Raw genomic sequence first — 15,966 nt, forward strand, 5'->3', positions numbered from 1 at the left:
CAAGTGCAGAATAGACTAGATGGGCCAAATGGCTTTATTCTGCTCCTATGTCTTTGATCTTATGTTCCTTGATTCCGTTAATGGGCATTTCCAGCTAACTAAGCAGGTAGTGTCACAGAACCCCACAGTACTTTGGCCCATCTAGTCCATGACCGTCTGTTTCCTCCTAGCACCTGGACCACAGCCCGCCATGGCTCTCTCATCCATGTACCTACCAAATCTCCCTTAAATGTTGTAACTGAGTCTGCATCCATCATTTCCACTGGCAGCTCATTCCACACTCCCACTACTGAGTGAAGAATTTCCCCCTCAGGTTCCTCTTAAATATTCCACATTTCACCATAAAACTATGACCTCTAGCTCTGGTCTCACTCAACCTCAGCATTAATTCTGCCCTTCATATTTTTTGTAATTTTCTATCAAATCTTCTCTCATTCTTACACTCTGGGAAATAAAGTCCTACTAACCTATTCAGCCTTTCCCTATAACTCATGTCAAGTCCCAGCAAAGTTCTTGTAAATTTTCTCTCAAATGCCTCAATCCTATTGACATTTTTCCTGTTGGTAGGTGACCAAAACTACACAAAATAATCCAAATTTAGCCTCACCAGTATTTTATATAACTTCAACATCCCAACTTCTGCACTCAATACTTTAATTCAAAAAGCTGTCTTTATGGCCCTATGCAGCATTTTGAAGAAATTATGGATCAGTATTTCCAGATCCCCTGTCTTACTGCATAGCTCAGTGTCCCACCATTCACTGTGCAATGTCTACCCTTGTTTGCCTTCGTCAAGTGCAATAAATTATAATAAGTAAAAAACCGTGAACAAGGCATGAGCTGGCCGATGGGTATCCCTAATGCTGGACACTGCCTTTTTGAGGGGTCACTCCTTAAGATGTCCTGGATACAATGGAGGCTAGTGCCACTGATGGAGCTGGCTAAGTTTACAGATCTCTGCAGATTACTTTGATCCTGTGTAGTGGCTCCCCCCATACTAAACAATGACACAGTCAGTTAGAATTCTCTCCATGGTACAACTATAGAAATTTGCAAGAGTTTTAGATGACATACCAAATCTCCTCGAACTCCAAATAAAAAGTAGTCACATCAATTTGTTGGGTCCAGGCTAGATCCTCAGAGATACTGACATCCAGGAACTTGAAACTGCTCACTCTTCCCGCTCCTGATCCCTCTATGCAGACTGGTGTGTGTTCCCTTGCCTTACACTTTCTGAAGTCTACAATCAGTCCTTTGGCCTTACTGATATTGAGATTAAGATGCATGGGCTCCATGGTGCATTGGCCATTTGGATTCAAAATTTAGTCCACAGAAGGCAAAGTGTAGCAGTCAATAGGGCTTATTCTGGCTGGAGTCCTATAACTAATGGTGTTCTAGAGGGATCTGTACTGGGACAGATTTATTAGATATATCCCATCAGGTCCTAGGAACTTAATCAACAATGTTCTTGTATATGACCTGGATTTAAAGACATATGGGTGGATTTGTAAGTTTGCAAATGACTTGAAGTTTGGTTGTGCGGACAGTGTAGAAGACTGCTAAATGATATAATGGGATATAGATCAACTGTAGATATGGATTGAGAAATAGCAGATGAAGTTTAGCCCAGACAAATGTGAAGTGTTTCACTTTGGGAGATCAAATGTAAAGAATAATTTACATTTAATAATGGCAAGGCCATTATTGAGGAGTAGAGGGACATTAGGTTCATAACTCCCTGAAAGTGGCGACACAGGTTCATACAGTGATGAAGAAAGCACACAGCAAGCTTGTTTTTATTAATCAAGGAATGGAATTAGGAAGTTATGTTGCAGCCTTATTGAACTCATAAGGCTGCACCTGGAGTATTGCATTCAGTTCTGGTCGCCCCACAATATGACGTCGAGGCTTTGGAAAGGGTGCCGAAGAAGCTCACCAGGATGCAGCCTGGATTAGAGGGCATGTGCTACAAGGAGAGTTTGGACAAACTTTGTTTTTTTTCCCCTGGAGCAGCATGGCAGAGGGGATGTTGTCTACATGGACTTCAGTAAGGCCTTTGACAAGGTCCCACATGGGAGGTTAGTTAGGAAGATTCAGTCGCTAAGTATACATGGAGAGGTAGTAAACTGGATTAGACATTGGCTCAAAGGGAGAAGTCAGAGAGTGGTAGTGGAGGATTGCTTCTCTGAGTGGAGGCCTGTGACTAGTGGTGTGCCACAGGGATCAGTGCTGGGTCCATTGTTATTTGCCATCTATATCAATGATCTAGATGATAATGTGGTAAATTGGATCAGCAAATTTGCTGATGATACAAAGATTGGAGGTGTAGTGGACAGTGAGGAAGGTTTTCAAAGTTTGCAGAGGGATTTGGACCAGCTGGAAAAGTCAGCTGAAAAATGGCAGATGGAGTTTAATGCAGACAAGTGTGAGGTATTGCACTTTGGAAGGAAAAACCAAGGTAGGGCATACAAGGTAATGGTAGGGCACTGAGGAGTGCAGTAGAACAGAGGGATCTAGGAATACAGATACAAAATTCCCTAAAAGTGGCGTCACAGGTAGATAGGGTAGTAAAGAGAGCTTTTGGTACATTGACCTTTATATATCGAAGTATTGAGCATAAGAGTTGGAATGTTATGGTGAGGTTGTATAAGGCATTGGCAAGGCTGAATTTGAAGTATTGTGTGCGGTTTTGGTCACCAAATTACAGGAAGGATATTAATAAGGTTGAAAGAGTGCAGAGAAGGTCTACAAGGATGTTGCAGGGACTTGAGAAACTGAGTTACAGAGAAAAGTTGAATAGGTTAGGACTTCATTCCCTGGAGCGTAGAAGAATGAGGGGAGATTTGATAGAGGTGTATAAAATTATGATGGGTATAGATAGAGCGAATGCAAGCAGGCTTTTTCCACTGAGGCTAGGACAGAAGAAAGCCAGAGGACATGGATTAAGGATGAAGGGGGAAAAGTTTAAAGGGAACATTAGGGGGAGCTTCTTCACACAGAGAGTGGTGGGAGTGTGGAATGAGCTGCCAGATGAAGTGGTAAATGCGAGCTCACTTTTAACATTTAAGAAAAACTTGGACAGGTACATGGATGAGATATGGGCCAGGAGCAGATCAGTGGGACTAGGCAGAAAAATGGTTCGGCACAGCCAAGGAGGGCCAAAAGGCCTGTTTCTGTGATGTAATGTTCTATGGTTCTAAGGAGATCTCATAGAGGGATATAAGATGAAGCATATATAGAAAAGATAAGACAATATCTTTCGCTGAGGGTCAACAGCTCTAATACTAGAAGGCATACTTTTAAAGTGAGAAGGGACAAGGGGAAAGGACATGTGCAGGGGCAATTTTTTTTACTACCCAGATAGTTGGTACGGGCCTGGGATGGAGGTGAGGTGAATATGGTGGAGGCCATCAAGAGGCTCCAGATTGGCACATGAACATGCAGGAAAAAGAAAGAACGTGGACATTGCAGTAGACCGGAGGGTTTGTTCCTGTGCCCATGTTAGATGTAACCCAGGGCTATAGACTCAAAGGGAAGGTAATTCAGCAGGAAAAATGTTTAACCCAGAGAGTGGCAGATAACCCAAATGAAAGTCTTTACTCAAGAGGACTGCAGAGTCTCAATCTCCGAACCTGCCCATGTCCATCATGAACATTTTTGGATGTTAGGAGCCTCATTTCCTGCAGAAGATATTCTCCAACTACTCCTTTTTCAAATGGGGTCGCTTTACACAAAGAGAGGGGAGTGGCTTGCACGTCCACATACAATTCACTGTCTAAGGACACTGAACATTGTAGCCAGGGTTGACTTTGGCCCTATACAGAATCAAGGGGGTGATGGTGCTGAGCTTTAATATGATAAATGATGGGAGAACACAAGGTTACATCACAGCTTAAGGAAGTTAATCACGTCTGCAAGATGTCCTGTTATGTTGAGCAGAGTGCATAACAATGTGTGAACAATCACATCAATTCAAAGATTTTTCAAATATCAAAACCAGTTCAGACTCCCATTTCCAATTCTCCTTTCTGTAAATCTGAATGGAATTTTCAGCAGACAATTAAATCATTAAAAGGAGTGGACTGTGGTGAAATTAGAGCACAAGATAGAATTCAGCATCTAATATATAAATCAATAAAATATAAAACACAACTTACCTTCCACCTGAGCTATATCTTTTGTATAAACAGCCTATCACGAGTAGTATAATAATAACAACAACTACAGCAAGTACCCCTATAAAAGAAGATTAAACACAATGTTAGATTGGCATTATCAGTAAAGACTTGGACAAAATTCAACTCTCACCTTAGTAGCTGTGAGAGGTAATTAGAGTTTCTGCCAAGTCTGACAACAAACATAACTCTCCTTTCTCTTTGCTTGAAGGGGAACCACCGATTTCTCTCGTTAACCACGTTAGCCAAAAGTGCCTTGTCCATGAATCTCATTGCAATCGCTATACGACACAGAAACGGGTCCTCAGCCCCACCTGTCGGTGCCGAACAAAGTGCCAACCTCAGCTAATCCCATTTGCCAAAGTGAGGCCCATAGCAATACAAACCTATCATGTATGCAGATGTTCAAAGGTAATTGTAGCTGCCTCAATCAGGTATAATCCTCTAGCAGTTCAGCCCATATACCCACAGGCCTCTTAAGTATACCCACGGACTTGGCCTCCACCACAATCTGTTGCAGACCACTCAACAGATTCACTGCTCTGGACAAAAAAAAAATTCTCCTTACTTCTGTTCTAAAAGATAGCTCCTCAATTTTGAAGCTAAGACGTCCATTTCTGGATATACCCACCAAAGGAAACATCCACCCTATCCAGTCCTTTCAATATTTGATAGGACTCAATGAGAACACACACCCCCACCCTGGTATTCTTCTTTAAAACTTAACCCACTCATTTTAAATGCATGCCTTCTGGTATTAGGCATTTCAACACTGGGAAAAAGATACTGACTGGCTACTCCATCTATGCCTCTCCTAACCTTACAAACTTCTGTCAGATCTCCCCTCAACCTCTGCTGCTCTAGAGAAAACAGTCCAAGTTTGTCTAACTTCTCATTTCAGCTCAAACTTTCTAATCCAAGCAGCATCCTGGTAAATCTCTTCTGCTCCCTCTCAAACCTCAACATTCTTCCAAGAATCAGGTGTCCAGAACTGTATGCAGCACCCTGGCCGAACCAGTGTTTTCTGAAGCTGCAACACAACTTCCTGACTTTTGAACTGAATGCCTCGACTAATAAAGGCAAGCATGTTCATGTGCTTTCTTAACCATCCTACCAACCTGGACAGCCACTGTCAGAGAGCTATGAACTTGGATCCCGAGATCCTGATATGGTATCAGAATGTAAACTGTAGAGTATAGCAAAGATGTGGATCCTTTGGAGGTGAAGAGAATTTAGAGAATATTAGCTACAAGAGGTTGGACACACCTGGATTGCTTTCTCTGGAGCAGCAATGGTTTGGTTTGTAATGATGGTTTTGGGTAGAGAGAGGGGAGTTAGGGGTCAGGTTAGAGTTTAGAGGCCAGATTAAGTTTTGGGACAGGAATGTGAAGAGGTTAGAGGCCAAGCCTCCACAATGTTTGAAGGCCAGCAATATGGACATGGGATGAAAGACATTCAGAGTCCAGCAACATGATGGACGACGAAGGACATCTGTGGATGTTGGGCTGTCTCAGATCACCGAGACCAGATGTCTATGTGAGTAGAAGGGACGAGGAGGAACAAGGGACGGTCATCAGAATAAAATACTCACATTTATCACCAGAGCCCTCGATTCAAAAATACTCTCATTTACCACTACCCTCCCTTCTTCTTCTAGTCCCCACTTTGGCCACTTACCTCTTCTCACCTGCCTATCACCTCCCCCTTTCTCCTTTCCTTTCACCTATGGTCCACTCTCCTCTCCCATCAGATCCCTCCCTCTCCATCCCTTTACCTTTCCCACTCACCTGGCTTTACCTATTATCTCCTAGCTTGCCTGCCTTCCACTCCTCCCCACTTGTTTTATTCTGGTATCTTCCCCCTTCCTTTCCAGTCCTGATGATGGGTCTTGGCTCAAAGTGTCAACTATTTACTCCTCTCCATCAATGCTGCCTGACCCGCTGAGTTCCCCCAGCATTTTGTGTGTGTTGCTCAATTACTGCCATTGCCCTCTTCACAAAAAAAACCTCTCATTTACACCCTTAAAGGGTTTCAATTGTCATCATTTTCTGTAAATATTAGTGCATGTTTATTGCTGTCAATAAAAATGCACATAAGATAAAAGCATGAATTATTCAATTTTCTGACTTACCATAGAGTATTTTTTGATATAGAGGAATGGATTCAGGAGCTGTAAAGGAATAGTATTAAGGTTAACAAAACAGCAGTCAAAAAACACAAGAAAGTGAAAAATACAAAAAACTGCAGAAGCTGGAAATCTAAAATAAAAACAAGAAGTGCAGCATCTGTGGGAAGAGGATTACAGCTTGACATTTCAGATCTATGACACTTTGTCAGTACCCAGTCACCCTGGCATGCAAGACACAAAAAAAAAGCACAAGGCGTACAGACCATGTCTAGACGGGCCTGCAGAGAATGCTCTGCATTTTTCCTTTCTGAAGTTCTTTTGACTATTCCGTCATTGCCTCTCGAGTAATGCAATTCCAGCAAGGCAGTGAGATGACCGACCGTAAAGTATCTTGCAAAGGGATGAAAGATGCTATAAACATGCAGAATTAACCTTGTTGAAAGCACAGAATCGGAAGAGACGATGTACAGTAGCAGAGATCAGTGGAAAAGCTTTGGTATGTGAACAAAAACATTCAAAAACTTCTAAAGATATACCATGAAGAGCATTCTAACAGGCTGCATCACGATTTGGTATGAGGGGGGTGGTGCTACTATAAGCCTACAAAGTACCCAGGATATCTTTAGGAAGCGGTGTCTCAGAAAGGCAGCGTCCATTGTTAAGAACCTCCAGCACCCAGTACATGCCCTTTTCTCACTGGTTACATCAGGAAGGAAGTATAGAAATCTGAAGGCGCACACACAGCGATTAAGGAACAGCTTTTTCCCCTCTGCCATCCGATTCCTAAATGGACATTCAACCCGTGAACACTACCTCACATTTTAAAATATATATTCTGTTTTTGCATGAGTTTTAATCCATTCAGTATACACACACTGTAATTGATTTATTTACTTATTATATTATTTTTTCTTCATCTATTTTATGTATTGCATTGAACTGCTGCTGCTAAGTTAACAAATTTCATGACACATGCTGGTGATAATAAACATGATTCTGATTCTGAAGAGCAGGAAGTCAGCTTGAAGACGCAGTTGCAATATGCCGAGCAAACAGGTTCACTCCACTAAATGAACTGAGATGCTGGTGGAAAAACTACAAGGGACATTCAGGGAAAATAATGGTTCAAGGTGGTGGTGCAGGGGGTGTACAGGAAGGGGGAGCCGGGTAGTGATGCAGAAGTTGGGGGAGAATAAATACGACAAATGCCACATAGTCAATGTGTTAGGAACAACTTCTTCCCCACCAACTTAAAATTTCTGAATGACCACTACAGTTTTGTTCAAAAGTCTTAAGCAGGTAAAAAATTCTTTACAGTAAAAGCTGCTTTCAAAAATGATGAAATCAAAAAAATTACTATAAAGAACAGTAAATAGTTTACAAAAACTAAACTCTTTTAATGATAGCGGAATCGAGGGATATGGGGAGAAGGCAGGAACCGGGCACAGATTGTGGATGATCAGCCACAATCCCAGTGAATGGTGGTGCTGGCTCAAAAACCCAAATGGCCTACTCCCTACTCCTGCACCTATTGTCTAGAGTAAATCAAATCAATATTTGGTGTGACCACCCATTGCCTTTAAAACTGCATCAATTCTCCTAGGTACATGTTGTGCAGTTTTAGAAGAAAGTGGGCCGGTAGGTTGTTCCAAACATCTTGAGGAACTTGCCACAGTTCTTCTGCAGACTTTGGTTGCCTCACTCGGTAATCCCACAGAGATGATAGACCACAAGACAATGGAGCAGTTAAGCCTTTCAGCCCATCAACTCTGCTCTGCCATTTCATGATGACTGATCCATTTCCCTCTCAACCCCAATCTCCAGCCTTCTCCCCATAACCTTTCACACCCTGTCTTTATGTATATTTAATACAGAGGTTGATAGATTCTTGATTGGTCAGGGCATGAAGGGATACGGGGACAAAGGTAGGAGATTGGGGCCAAGAGGAAAATTGGATCAGTCATGATGAAATGGTGGAGCAGACTCAATGGGCCAAATGGCCCAATTCTGCTCCTGTATCTTGTGGACTCAGTTCAATTCTGATTGCCTCGTTATGGGAAGAATGCAGAGGAGCTTTCCCAAAACACTGCCTGGATTGGAGAACATGTCGTATGAATATAGGTTGAGGGAGCTAGGGCTTCTCTTCAGAAGATATGTCGATGAGAGCAACTTGATCAACACGTACAAGATGATTCATGCCTCTTATAGAGTGAATAGCCAGAGACTTTACTCAGAATGAAATGGCTAAAATTATACCAAGGTCATAATTTTTGAAGTGAGTGGACGCATCTTAAAACTAAATATCTGAGTGGCAAGAGATGGAGTTAAAAGTTCCCTACTGCAACATGCATCCTCTGTACGCTCTCCCAAAGTGGAAATCCTCACCCAATCTCAGTGGAAAAATCCTGCTTTCATTTATCCTATATATATGAGGGGAGATATATATATATATCTCCCCTCCTGCTCTCCAGTGCCGAAAGTCCTAACCAATTCCAACTTTTCCTGTAACTCAAATCCCCTATGAATTGCTAAATGCTGAAGTTTTGGCTAGATCCCCGTGACATATCACTATTTACACCTTGGTTACACGCTGCAAAACCTTGGTATTTCTTTCTTCACAGATACCACATGTATTTTGGATTTCCAGCATCTGTGGAACTTTCGTTATCAGTCTGCATTTTTGTGACATAAAAGCAATAATAGGTTTCATTTTGAAACATAACCTACTCATTTTATTCTTGAATCTCAGAAGCTGAATTTTTCAGTTTGTAGGAGTGAAGAGTAGCAGGTAAACTGTCACCAAAACACAATTGTTTAAAATCACACTGACTCTCAATTTTCATCCAGTTTTACCCACTGTTTTTGGACATGTGTACTCACGTTTTGTGCAGGTGGGTGGTGGGGGTGAAAAATTGCCGTCCTCTCCACATACAATGACATTATTGCCATTCAGCTCATAACCTTCTTTACACTGGAAACTGATTTGTTCCTTATAATTGTAAGTTAGGTTGCGTGTCGATACCAATTCAACATTGTCAGGAATATCCGGTAGTGGACATTTAACACCTGAAAAAATAAAGAACTTGTTGCAGTTAGGCATCCATATGCATTCAAAAGCATGTACAACATGAATAAAATAATAACATTAAAGTATTAATTTTAAATTCAAAGCACTTAAAGGCACAAAAACACTTTGGTAAACTAAAACAGATGAAAAAGCAGCATCTCATGCAGATGCAGACCGTTCAAGCAGAATGCCCACTGTAACTTTGTGCTCTGCTGCTGGACCTCACTGGCAGTCCTCAGAGCTGCTGAGAGGAAGTGCCACCCTTCCTCAGTCACGGACATGCTGCCTTTTCCCAAAAACCTAACCTGCTTCTAGTCAGTTCAATCTTCACCTCAACTACTCAGTGTATTGCCCTGACAATCAGATGCTCACCTTTCACCACTAATGTAAGACCATATGATATAGGAGCAGAAATAGGTTGAGTCTGCTCCAGCATTCCTGGCTGATTTAACATTTCTCTCTCAACTCCATTCTCATGCCTACTCCCCACAATCTGTGATGCCCTTACTAATCAAGAACCGATCAATCTCTGCTTTAAATATGCTCAGTGACTTGGCCTCCACTGCTGTCTGTGGCAACAAATTCCAGATTCACCGCTCCATAAGGAAATTCCTCCACACCTCTGTTCTAAAGGGATGTCTTTCTATTCTGTAGTTGTGCCCTCTGGTTGAATACCTCCCCATTTAAGAAACACCCTCTCCACAGCCACTCTTTCATTATAACCTGATAAGTGTCACCCTTCCCACTGATGTCTGACACAGGTTGTTTCTAGTTCTATTTCAGATTCCTAGCAACTGCAGTTCCTTCCTCTGATGGGGAAGTGGATATTAAACTAGTCAGAACTACATGAAACAGTAATACATACCACCTGGGAGATAGATCAGACTCCGGATGAGTGGGAAATCCACTCACTATAAAGGTGCGTGGATACATATTAAAACTAAACATCCGAGTGGCAAGAGAAAAAGTTCTGCACTGTAACATGCATCAACTGGTTTTAAGTTTTTATGGGGCTGTTTCATTGGTAAGAGGGGCAGCCTTCATACCCACATTCACCAACAGAAGAGTGCATTTTTAGAGCATTATCAATAATCTAAAGATCTGACCAATGATCAGAAAATGCTCAAATACCACTTGTCATCTTGAATAATTCATCACCATGAAACATTCTTAACTATGATAAATATGAAAAGAGAAGACTGTTCGCAAACAAAAGTACTGGTAATGAATATGTTTCCTTTATTTTGGAGTACTATCAGTTAATTTTGTCTGTAAATCAGAAAATACACAAAAATTATCAATAAGGAACCACACCTCCACTATATTGTAATGAATGGCAACACACAAGTCAGCTAAGAGCAATTACTTCAAGTGGAAACTAGTTCAACCATTGTAGGAATGAACACATATCGGAATATACTATATAATGGGTGCTCATATGAATGTAGAGGTCTCTGGATTCGGAAGTTTGTGATGTGTGCTGATTTTCAATGAAAGTACAATCTTACTTTCCTTTACAGATGTCCCTGAACAATCAAATACTATTATATTACAGCAACCACCAACTATTACAGGCAGTCCCCGAGTTACGAACATCTGACTGACGAACAACTCGTACTTATGGACGAAGGGAGGAGAACGCCGCCCATTTTAAGTCGGATCACAATGCCATCCGCCATTTTAAGTCGTTGCCGTTAACACAGTATTGAGTGTGTATTAGGCTTAAAAATTTCTCAGCAAGATTCTCCCTGACACCCCCTTTCCAGTCAGCACCGCCCCTACTCGTCCCATTTAACCTGTTGCAGTGCGGGTGGACTTTAGGACCCGGGGGAGCAGAGGACCCACCGTCCGCGGCTGCTGCTGAACCTGCAGTTTTCTGTTCCGTTGATGGAAAACGATCGCGATTGAAAATAAAGTGGAAATAATAAAGCGATCGGAAAGAGTTGAAACGCCATCAGTCATTGGAACAATGTTAGACTACAGTTGGTCAACGATTGGAACAATTTTAAAGGAAAAGGATAAAGTGAGAATAACAGAGCATGTGAAAGGCCCTGGCCCAATGAAAGCTACAATTATTACTAAGCAATGCAGTGGTTTAATTACTGAAATACATATGTTTCTTTAGTGTTTTATGTACATAGAAAGGTAAAATATATACTATATACTAAGACAGACATCTGACTGACGCTAAATAATACCAGATGTACCTGTTCTGACTTACGTACAAATCCATCTTAAAGATGGAATGGAACTCGCTTGTAACCTGGGGACTGCCTGTATTCCATAAGGACCACATACCTACCAGTTGTTGTGGTGGTAGTAACTTTGCTTATTGCGGAAGAATGGGAAAACTTCAGCTGAAATTAACATCTTTATCATAACATCACTTTAAAGAATTTAACTATTTAATTTTATTCTCCAGAAAATACTTTGTGAAACATTTCTCACTTGTGTGTCTCAAAATAATTATGACAATGAACTTTTTTTTTGCTGAACACCATGTTTCAGACACTACCGTTTCCAGTGTTAACAATACAACTTCATAGTCGGGTGACAGTTACCCTGCCACAGTCAACACAAACCACAAGAGGATTCCACATCAGGGTCATTGACACAAAACAAGCCCTTCAGCCCATCTAGTTCATGGTGAACTATTATTCTGCATAGTCTCATCAACCTGCACCTGGACCACAGATAGCTCTCCGTACACTACACATCCATGTACTTATCCAAACTTCTCTAAATGTTGAAATCAAACCCACATCCACCACTTCCACTGGGAGTTCATTACAAACCTCACCACCCTCTGAATGAAGAAGTTCCCCTGAGCTATTTCACTTTTCACCCTTAATCTACGACCTGTTCTGGTCTCATAGAACAGTACACCAGAGGAACGGAACTAACGCCATTTGTCCATATCCCTCATATTCATGCACCCATCTACACATCTCTTAAAGGCCCCTAATGTTTTTTCCTCTGCCAACACTCCAGACACCCACAACTGTGTAAAAATTGAAAAAACTTGACACTCACATCTCCTTTAAAATCAGCCCCTCTTGATCTAAATGTATGCTCTCTCATATCAGACATTTCAATCCTGGGAAAAAGATACTGTAACTGTGCCTCTCATAAACTTGTATATGTCTACCAGTCTCCGCCACTCCAAGAAAAAAAAACAATCCAAGATGATCCAACCTCTCATTATTTCAGATGCCCTCTATTCCAGGCAGTATTCTGTTACACCTCCACTGTATGCCCTCTCAAAGTAGAAAACCTTACTCAATCTCAGCAGAAAAATCCTGTTTTCATTTACCCTATCTATATCCTAGTCATTGTTTTATATATCTCTATCTCCCCTCATTCTCCTGGTCTCCAGTGTCGAAAGTCCTAACCGATTCAAACTTTTCTTGTAACTCAAATCCTCTATGAATTGCTAAATGCTGAAGTTCTGGCTAGATCCCTATGACATATCACTATTTAAAGCTTGGTTACAAGCTGCAAAACCTTGGTATTTCCTTCTTCACAGACACCACATGTATTTAGGATTTCCAGCATCTGTGGAACTTTGTTATCAGTCTGCATTTTTGTGACATAAAAGCAATAATAGGTTTCATTTTGAAAGATAACCTACACTCATTTTATTCTTTAATTTCAGAATCTGAATCTTTAAAAGTTTGTTGGAGTGAAGAGTAGCAGGTAAACTGTCACCAAATCACCTTTTTTTAAAATCATACTGCCTCTCAATTCAGATTCAGTTTTACCCACTATTTCTGGAAATGTTTACTCACGTTGTGTGCAGGTGGGTGGTGGGCGTGAAAAATTGCTGTCCTCTCCACATACAATGTGACCATCGCCCTTCATCACATAACCTTCTTCACACCGGAAACTGATTTGCTCCTGATATTTATAAGTAGGTTTGTATATCGATGTCATGTAGACATTGTTAGGAACATCAGGAGCCAGACACTTAACATCTGGTAAAATAAAGAACTTGTTGCTGTTAGGTATCCTAATGAATTCACAACACAAATAAAATAGTAAGAAAAGTTTTAATTTTAAATTCAAAGCACTTAAAGGCACAAAAACACTTTGCTAAACTAAAACAGACGAAAAAGCAGCATCTCATGCAGATGCAAACCGTTCAAGCAGAATGCCCACTGTAACTTTGTGCTCTGCTGCTGGACCTCACTGGCAGTCCTCAGAGCTGCTGAGAGGAAGTGTCACCCTTCCACATTCATGGACATGCTGCCCTTTCCCAAAAACCTAACCTGCTTCTAGTCAATTCAATCTTCACCTCAACTACTCAGTGCATTGCCCTGACAATCAGATGCTCACCTTTCACCACTAATGTAAGACCATATGATATAGGAGCAGAAATAGGTCGAGTCTGCTCTAGTACTCCTGGCTGATTTATTATCTCTCTCAACTCCATTCTCATGCCTACTCCCCATAACCTGTGTTGCCCTTACTAATCAAGAACCAATCAATCTCTGCTTTAAATATGCTCAGTGACTTGGCCTCCACTGCTGTCTGTGGCAACGAATTCCACAGATTCACCGCTCCGTAAGGAAATTCCTCCACACCTCTGTTCTAAAGGGATGTCTTTCTATTCTGTAGTCGTGCCCTCTGGTTGAATACTCCCCCTTTTAAGAAACACCCTCTCCACAGCCACTCTTTCATTATAACCTGATAAGTGTCACCCTTCCCACTGAAGCCTGACACAGGTTGTTTCTAGTTCTATTTCAGATTCCTAGCAACTGCAGTTCCTACCTCTGATGGGGAAGTCAGAACTACATGAAACAGTAACACATACTATGTGGGAGATAGATCAGAGTCCAGATGGGTGGGAAATCCACTCACTAAAAACCACTGAAGAAAACCACTCTAGAAACTCAGATTGTTGAAAGGTTGACCGAGCTAGTCTCCCTTCCTTTAGCCATGTGGTAACTTAATCTAACAGTGTAATGTGATGGGTTAGTTTACTTGTCAGTCAGAAGCTGCTTCTATCGCGCCAATCACTGGCCTGTTTGAAGGATGCAGCAGCTCTTTCCCATTGGTTGCCTTGTGTGACATGGCACTGGTGTCTGGTTTTGGGAACCTCTGCGGCTTTCCTTTGTCTCCAGGCACCATTCTTCACACTGAGGTCATACTCAGTGCTGAAGAACCACTGAGAAATTATGCTGTAGATAGAGAATTGCCTTGCCCACAGAAGACAAAGTGTGGTTGTAGATGGTTCATATTCTGCATGGAGGATAGTGAACAGTGGAGGTCTGCAAGAATGTGTTTTGGGACCCCTCTTCTTTTTGTGAGTTTTACAAATGACCCGAATGAGGAAGTAGAAGGGTGGGTTAGTAAGTTTGCTAATGACACAGTTGGGAGTGTTGTGGATAGTGTGGAAGGTTGTCATAGGTTACAGCAGGACATCGATAGGATGAACTGGGCTGAGAAGCGGCAGATGAAGTTCAACCCAGATATGTATGAAATCATTCATTTCAGTAGGTCTTATTTGAAGACAGAATATAATATTAACGGTAAAACTCTCGGCAGTGTGGAGGATCTGAGAGATCTTGGGGTCCATGTCCATAAAACACTCAAAGCTGCTGCACAGGTTGACAATGTTGTTAGGAAGGCACATGGTGTGATGGCCTTCATCAACTGTGCGATTGAGTTCAAGAGCCGTGAAGTAATGTTAAAGTTATTCAAGACTTAGGTAGACCCCACTTGGAGTACTGGGTTCAGTTCAGGTCACCTCACTACAGGAAGGATGTGGAGAGAGTGCACAAAGGAGATTGGAGAGCATGCCTTAGGAGACTAGGTCGGGTGAAGTTGGGCTTTTCTGCTTGGAGTGATGGAGGATGAAAGGATGAGAGGTAACCTGATAGAAGTGTATAAGTTGATGAAAGGCATTGATCATGTGGATAGCCAGAGGCTTTCTCCCAGGACTGAAACTGCTAACACGAGGAGGCATAGTTTTAAGGTGCTTGAAAGTAAGTACAAGGGGGATGACAGTTTTTCCACAAGTTTTTCCAACAGTGGTGGGTGCGTGGAATGCACTGCCAGCGACGGTGGTAGGGACGTTTAAGAGACTCTTAGATGGGTACGGGTAGCTTGGAAAAATATAGGACAACGCAATGGAGCAACTCTAGGCAGTTTCTACAGTAGGTTACATGGTCGGCACAACATTATGGGCCTAAGGGCCTGTAATCTGCTGTAGATTTCTATGTTCTGTGTTTTGTAGTTATGTAACTTGGAGACACTTAATGAAGTACTTGTTGAATTTGAAGTGTTACTGAATGTTTAGTGTCACAGTTTGTGTAGCTTAGGATGCCTTAAATGTTTGGTTGAATGGTTCAATGCTTGTAAATAAACGATTAATGTAATTCTTTGTAATCAGCATCTTCTGTCTCACTCAGCAAACCCATGAACCTACTTCTTCACAATAAACATTAGATTGTATGATGTTAATATCAGGAAAGGTGTGAACAACATGCCACAGTAAAACCAAATCTCAGACTGTCACTGCAACAGTCACCAGGAGATAAGAGGAAATGTGCGTTTGGTCGCAGGGACTACATGACTGTTGATCGAAATGAGAT

General features: G+C 41.6%; 1 protein-coding gene across 4 annotated transcripts in view; it reads right to left on the reverse strand.

The window, feature by feature from the left end:
- LOC132380951 (membrane cofactor protein-like) overlaps positions 1 to 15,966 on the reverse strand; it is a 53,199-nt gene that overhangs the window by 14,167 nt on the left and 23,066 nt on the right. For all 4 annotated transcript variants that reach the window (XM_059949970.1, XM_059949972.1, XM_059949973.1 and 1 more), the window contains exons 6-9: positions 13,159 to 13,344; positions 9,184 to 9,369; positions 6,307 to 6,345; positions 4,158 to 4,236 (exon numbers count right to left, since the gene is read on the reverse strand). In XM_059949970.1, the coding sequence (XP_059805953.1) occupies positions 4,158 to 4,236; positions 6,307 to 6,345; positions 9,184 to 9,369; positions 13,159 to 13,344 (490 nt within the window). The remainder of the gene's footprint in view (positions 1 to 4,157; positions 4,237 to 6,306; positions 6,346 to 9,183; positions 9,370 to 13,158; positions 13,345 to 15,966) is intronic.

This window comes from Hypanus sabinus, chromosome 25, assembly GCF_030144855.1.
Source record: "Hypanus sabinus isolate sHypSab1 chromosome 25, sHypSab1.hap1, whole genome shotgun sequence".
Classification (NCBI taxonomy): Eukaryota; Metazoa; Chordata; class Chondrichthyes; order Myliobatiformes; family Dasyatidae; genus Hypanus; species Hypanus sabinus.